This window comes from Microtus ochrogaster, unplaced genomic scaffold (assembly GCF_000317375.1).
Source record: "Microtus ochrogaster isolate Prairie Vole_2 unplaced genomic scaffold, MicOch1.0 UNK27, whole genome shotgun sequence".
NCBI lineage: Eukaryota > Metazoa > Chordata > Mammalia > Rodentia > Cricetidae > Microtus > Microtus ochrogaster.
Genome location: NW_004949125.1, coordinates 198,939 through 205,967, shown reverse-complemented (window position 1 = coordinate 205,967; position 7,029 = coordinate 198,939). Strand labels below are relative to the sequence as shown.

The following is a 7,029-nucleotide window of genomic DNA, read 5'->3' as shown; positions in this document are numbered from 1 at the left end:
TCCTGACTGACAGGCTCGCCACTGTGGGCTCCATCATTTGTTGATATCTGAATTTGCCCTTGACGTTCATGTCATCTAGCTGAGCACATCACTGGCTTAGACAACAGGCATCTATCTTCCTTTTGTTGTTGTTGTTTTTCAAAACAGGGTTTCTCTGTGTAACAGCTCTAACTGTCCTAGAACTCACTCTGTAGACTAGGCTTGCCTGGGACTCAGAGATCTGCCTGCCTCTGCCTCCTGAGTGCTGGGATTAAAGACAAACACCACCACTGCCCAACTATCTTTCTTATTTTAAAAGCTGTAGGAAATCTAATCGTTAATTTGAAGTGAGGAGGCAGAAGCCTAGACTGGAGTGGGCAGGAGTAATAATAACACCAAGGGCCTCTTGCTTTGGTTACATAACTTTTAAGAGAATTAAACAATGCCTGCTTTTAACAACTTGACATCACTGAACACTTTTCCTACTTTCTGAGAACATCCACCAGCATTTAGCTAATGAGCTGCCCAGTTCCTAGCATCACTAGCCTTCCCCCAAAGCTTCCTCAAGCAAGAGTTCTGTAATTTTCCTAACCCGAGTTTACTCACTAGCCAGCTATTAAACGCTCATTTAAAAAAAAAAAAAAGCTTTTTTCTTTCTGTTTTTTTTTTGAAACTTGTTTCTCTGTGTAGCCCTGGCTGTCCTGGAACTCACTCTGTAGACCAGGCTGGCCTTGAACTCAGAGATCTGACTGCCTCTGCTTCCCCTGCTTTCCTCCGCAGCCACCACCACCCATCTTTTTTTTCTCACTCCAGTCTGGTCAAGGATGACCTTGACCTTCTGACCCTCCTGCCTCTACTTCCTGATTACAGGTCTCTAGCACCACACCTGTTGCTGGGGACAGAACCCTGGCCCTTGTGCTTCCTAAGCAAACCTCTACCAACTGAGCTACGTCCCAACCCTAGACCAAGTCTCTGCATCTGAGACTCAGGTGGCTGTGGCCACATAGTTGCTGAGTTTCATGGGATGGGCGGTGCCCTCAAAGGGTTGCCAGGCTCATAGCTGCTGAGTTTCATGGGATGGGCGGTGCCCTCAAAGGGTTGCCAGGCTCAGACAATAAGCACCATTGCCACGGCAGATCATCCCTCTCCCTCACCTTGAGGGCTGCAGTTTTCTGCTGCTCAGCCAGGAGCAGGTTCACCTCGTCTCTGGCCAGAGCCACCTCCGGGGGCTCTGAAGCCTCGACCTCCTCTCCGTCAGCATCCCCTGGCTCCTCGTCCTTCTCGCTCTTGCCCGTGTTTGTGTGGGGGTGGGTCTTCTCTCGCTCCCAGCTGTAGCCAGGACACAGGGATCAGGATCAATCCTGCCTGAGCTGAGAGCTCTACACCTCACACCCAGAGTTTTCCAGGCCCGCTAGCCTCCTCACAGGCGTGGGAAAACGATGGAGAGGAACCAGGTCTCACTCAAGATCTTCTCCACATATGCATCCATTCCAGCCCCACATATGACCCCTGACCCCACAGTTCCAGCCACAGCCACCTCCTGTGGAAACAGGCTGTCCTTGGGAGACAACTGTGTGACCAGGGACACGAGGAGCATGTCTGGGCTCTGGCAGCAAGGGTAACACATTGAGCCTAAACAGGGTCCATGGAAACAGGGCAGGAAAGGAAGACCAAGGAAGCCTGGCAAGCAGATACCTGGCCAGAAAGGGCAAGACACTGTGACTGCATTGGTTTTGCTTTTTCTTCCCCCGCAAGGCAGGGTTTCCAGGCTGGCCTCGAACCTGGAGATCCGCCTGCCTCTGCCTCCCTGGTGCTGGGATTAAAGGCCTGTGCCACCACAGCACAGCTCCGATTGCACTGCTGAAGTTTAGAATGACTGCAATGTAAGCAGTGTTGTTCGCACAATTGGAGAGAGAGGAGGAAGGGGAGCACGGTGATGACAGTGACCGTAACAAAGGGTGGTGATGTACAGTTGTCATGACAGTGACCATAACAAAGGGTGGTGATGTACAGTTGTCATTCTAGCACCCAGGAGGTGGAAGTGAAAGACCACAAATTCCAGGCCAGCCTGAGTTAGATACAAGACCTTGTTCCAAACGAAGAGAGGAGGGGAAGGAGAGAGGAAGGGAAGGGAAGGAGAAAGGGAGGGGAGGGAAGAAGAAAGGGAGGGGAGGGAAGGAAAAAGGGAGGGGAGGGAAGGAGAAAGGGAGGGGAGGGAAGGAGAAAGGGAGGGGAGGGAAGGAGAAAGGGAGGGGAGGGAAGGAGAAAGGGAGGGGAAGGGGAGGGAAGGAGAAAGGGAGGGGAGGGAAGGAGAAAGGGAGGGAAAGGAAGGAGAAAGGGAGGAGCGGGAAGGGAGTTGAGAAGGGAGGGAGAGGAGGAGGAGCTGAGGGGAATTATGGGGAGAAGCCAGAGTAGATGTGAAAAGAAGCAACAGGTTTGAGTGTGACGGTGCTGTCTGAATGCACCCCTGTAGGTATTGTGTCCAGGTTTCTCCAGGACAGTTGGAGGGATACCCACTGTCCCAGTGTAATGATTAGGGGAACCCCTTCACCTCCAGAAGTCTGGTGTAGACATCCCAGCTATTCTCTGCACAGGGTCACTCTGTCTTCAGAGTCTTACACATATGGGTAAGTGAACCGTGGGAGAGATTGTGTTAATGTGTATTGATCCCCCCTGGGCTGGCTCTAGACCCCAACCTTAAGAGACCCAAGGGATCTAGAAGTGTCTCCTGCTTGGCCCAGTTTACCAATAGGGTTGTAATGGGAGAGGAACAGAGACAAGACCTGCTTTCTTTAGGACCAGTGCCCCCTCTGTTCCTTGGCTTCCCTTCCCTTAGGGGATGTGCTGTGCCTATCAGCAGGGCACTTACTCTGCAATGGTCAGTAGGTGGCGAGACATGTCTATGTGCAGCTCAATGTTGGTATTCTCCAGCTCCACCAGGCTGCGCCGCATCTCCATCTGCTCCTTGAAAGCCCCAATAAGCTGTGCCCGGATCTTGTTCATCTGTAGACGACTGTCCTCCTCTGCATCCTGGGGGATTGTGACTGCAGGTAGGGAGAAGACTGGCTGGGCTGAACTCCATGCCCACTCACAAGGATGAGTCATGGTCCATGGACATTTGTGAATGCATGGAGGATGGGTGGGTGTGTAGGTGGGAGGACGTATAGATGCGGTGTGTGAATGGATGGGGAGTTAATTTTTTTTTTGGTTTTATTTTGTTTGTTTGTTTGTTTTTGGTCTTTCGAGGCAGGGTTTCTCTGTAGCTTTGGAGCCTGTCCTGGAACTAGCCCTTGTAGACCAGGCTGGCCTCGAACTCACAGAGATCCACCCGCCTCTGCTTCCCAAGTGTGTTGGGATTATTGGCGTGTGCCACCACCACCCAGCTTGGATGGATAGGTAATTGATGGTGTATAAATTGATAAATAGATGGATTTTGGTGTGGCTAGATGGATATGTAGATGTGTGGATGAATAGGTAGGTGAATAGCTGACTAGGTACATGTGTGTATGTATGTATGCATGCATGTATGTATATTTGGATGGATGCATGCATGGACGCGTAGGTGGATGGATAGATAAGACGGCAGAGGGATGAATGAATAGGGGATGGGTGGGTAGATGCATGTGTATTTGGGTGGAGAGATGGATGGATGGGGACATAGGTGGGTGGATAAATGGATGTGTGAGTGGTTGGATGAATAGTTGGAGGGACGGATATGAGGCTGGATGTATGAGTGTATGGAAGGATGGGTTGGTGGATGGATGGACAGATGGGGAGATGAGTGGGTGGAGGAACAGGTATTTGGGTGAAGAGTTGGATGGATGGGGAAATGGTTGGGTGAGTGGACAGATGGCACATAGACGGACAAGTGGAAGGACGGTAGATGGGTATAGGTCATGGTCTTACTTCTCTTTAAAAACCTTAATTTTTGTCTAATTGCTATATTACCAATTTAACACATTTCACATTCCCCAAGCACTTTACCTTAGCTAGTCCAAGAAGTGAAAGCTATTTCAGCTTACACCTGTGTTTCCTAAAGTATTTGAGACTCTTTTATATGTTTCCTGACACTAAGAATTCTGTATGGCTGGCAAAATGGCTCAGTGCGTAAAGGTGCTTACAGCCAAGCCTCACAACCTAAGTTTAATCCCCAGAATCCACATGGTAGGAGAAGTGAACCAATTCCTGCAAGTTGTCCTCTGATCTATACACACACACACACACACACACACACACACACACACACAAATAATAAAACAAAAATAAAAGTAATTCTGTGAATTGTCTATTAAATGTCTTGCTCACTCTTAATCATTGAGCTTCTTGCTTATTTTTATTGATTTTAGAAGTCCTCTGTAAATTACAGCAAAACCTATCTTCATAAACCAAAGAATATGTGGGTGGTATGTCTGCATATGTCCTTTAGGGGGTAGAGGGTTATGTGTTTATATGCTGTGTACATGTCGATGTGGGTCTGTGTATACATGCACACAGTCACATGTGCCCATGCCAGGCTAGAGGTCAATGTTGGGTATCTTTCGGAGTCTCTCCCTGCCTTATGCTTTGAGACAGTGTCTCTCACTGCCTTATACTTTGAGACAGTGTCTCTCACTGCTCTTCAGCCCATTAACTGGCTAGACTGGATGGCCATCCAGCTCCAGGAATCCTCCAGACTCTTCCCTTACCCAGTGCTGGGGTTAGAGACACTCAGTGCTGCCTGGCTTTTGTTTGTTTTATTTTTGTTTCTCTGTGTAACTGCCCTAGCTGTCCTGGAACTCACTCTATAGTCGATGCTGGCCTCCAGCTCACAGAGATTGCCTGCCTCTGCCTCTTAAATGCTGGGATTAAAGACGTGCACCGCTGCACCAGCCTGCTGCACTGGCTTTTATGTGAGAGCTGAGGATCTTAACCGGTCCTCATGTTTACACAGAAACAACAGCTGAGCCACATCCCCGCTCCACACAGGTGTCTTAAAATCTTTTCTTTCTTTCTTTCTTTCTTTCTTTCTTTCTTTCTTTCTTTCTTTCTTTCTTTCTTTCTTTTGAGAAAGGGAGAAAGAGTCAAGTCAGTCTCTTGCCTCCATGGCTGGCCTCAAGTTCTCTATAAGCCAAATTCAGCCCACAAAGCCAGGTGCGATGGTGCCCTTCTATAATCCTAGCACTGGAGCACAGGAGAAACAAAGACAAGTGGATCCCTAGGGCACACCCGCCAGCCAGCATGTCCCAATCACTAAGTTCCAAGCCAAAGAGAAACCCTGTGTCAAAAAATATTAAGGTGGCTGGAAAGATGTCTCAACATCTAAGAGCCCTGGCTGCTCTTCAGAGGACCCACATGGTGGCTGACAACTATCTGCTGTTTCAGTCCCAGGGCTCTGTCACCCTCTTCTGGCCTCCCTGGGTACTGCAAACATATGGGGCATAGACAAACATGCTGACAGAACACCAATACACATCAAATAAATCAAAAAGTTTCGAGTCAATTAAAAAGTAAGAGCCAGATGCCGAGGGCAGGGCACACACATTTAAGTCTAGCACTCAGGAGGCAGAGGCAGGAGCCAGCCTGGCCTACACAGTGAATTCTAGAAGAGTCAAGGCTACACAGAATATACCTTGTTTCAAAACAAAAAGCAACAAACATACAAACAAAAAACAAAGTCAAACAAGAATGCAGTTGCTCTGAGCCACTTTAAGGTTCTGTTGGGTCCACCTGCTGCTCTGAGGCCTGACTCATCCTCTCCTGTCTTTTCTCTCACAGGCTGGTCAGAGCCTGAGCTGCCTCTTCCGGTGCTCTGGCTTCCTTACTCTTTCGTGGAAGGCCCCCTCCCTCATTTACCATGCAGCTGAATGTCAGCACATGGCTAACCAGCACGCCTACATCTAAAGCATCTACCTATGAATATGATGATAATTTTCTCCCTAAACTCAAAAAAAAAAAAGGTAGAGAGTAAGGAAGATATTTAACACTGACCTTTGACCTCCACAGCAAAAAAGCACTTGGGATGTGGAAGCAAGGGGATCTCTGTGAGTTCAAGGCCAGCCTGGTCTACAGAGTATGTTCTAGGAGAGCCAGAGCTACACAGTGAAACCCTATCTCAGAAAAAAAAAAGGACATAAAATAGTCTAGCCCCCATATCTTGTAGGCATGAAACTAGAGCCAGCCTGAGGCTCCCAGGGAAGCAAGAACAACAGCCCTTACAGGGTCACTTGGTCACCGTAAATGTAGATAATCACAATGGCCATGGCTAGGCACTTCCATAGGCCAGGAGAAGCCATGGGCCCATGGAATGTGGATGTTGGGCACAGGGCTCCAGGGAGGAGAGGGTACTGAGCCATCAGGGCCTGCTCGAGGCACAGCTGTACTCAGCACTACCTTGTATATCCAGGACGCCGGGGTCACTTTTCTTCTCCTTATCCTGCTTCTCAATCTTTGACTTGAGGTGCTCGATTTCCCTGCGCAGGTCAGAGATGACGTCAGTGTACTGCGCGATGCGGTAGGAGACATTCAGCAGGTTGCGCTTGACCTGATGGTGAGGACAAGTGCCCAAGATCAGGCATGGAAAGAAGTGTCCTGAAGGACAGGTTTGAGAGGTGACGTGGTGGGTGTGGTGATTGGTTTGTCAACTGGACAAAACTTACAATCATCCTGGGAAGAGAGTCTCCAAGAAGGATTATCTACACCGGGCTGGGCATGTCTGAGGGGACTGTCTTAATTAAGTTAATTAAGTACCCACAGTGGGCAGTACCATCCCCTATGTATGTGGAGTGAGGGATGGTCCTGATCTATATAAGAATGGAGAGACTGAGCAGAGCATAAGCAGGCGAGCATTAATTTCTCTCTTTGCCCTGAATGTCCTCCAGTAGTAGATTGTAACTTAGAATTATGAGTCAAAAGAAGCCTTTTTCATTTTTGGATTGCTTGTATCTGGGTATTTTATTATAGCAACAGAAATGAAATGGGAAGGGCTGGAGAGATGGCTCAGTGGTTAAGAGCACTGCCTGCTCTTCCAAAGTCCTGAGTTCAATTCCCAGCAACCACATGGTGGCTCACAAC

General features: G+C 48.7%; 1 protein-coding gene across 1 annotated transcript in view; it reads right to left on the bottom strand.

Annotated features, from left to right (window-relative positions):
* LOC101994742 (kinesin-like protein KIF19) overlaps window positions 1-7,029 on the bottom strand; it is a 55,079-nt gene that overhangs the window by 17,691 nt on the left and 30,359 nt on the right. Inside the window, exons 10-13 of the mRNA XM_005368067.1 lie at window positions 6,331-6,499; window positions 4,760-4,772; window positions 2,849-2,992; window positions 1,134-1,308 (exon numbers count right to left, since the gene is read on the bottom strand). Of these exons, the coding sequence (XP_005368124.1) occupies window positions 1,134-1,308; window positions 2,849-2,992; window positions 4,760-4,772; window positions 6,331-6,499 (501 nt within the window). The remainder of the gene's footprint in view (window positions 1-1,133; window positions 1,309-2,848; window positions 2,993-4,759; window positions 4,773-6,330; window positions 6,500-7,029) is intronic.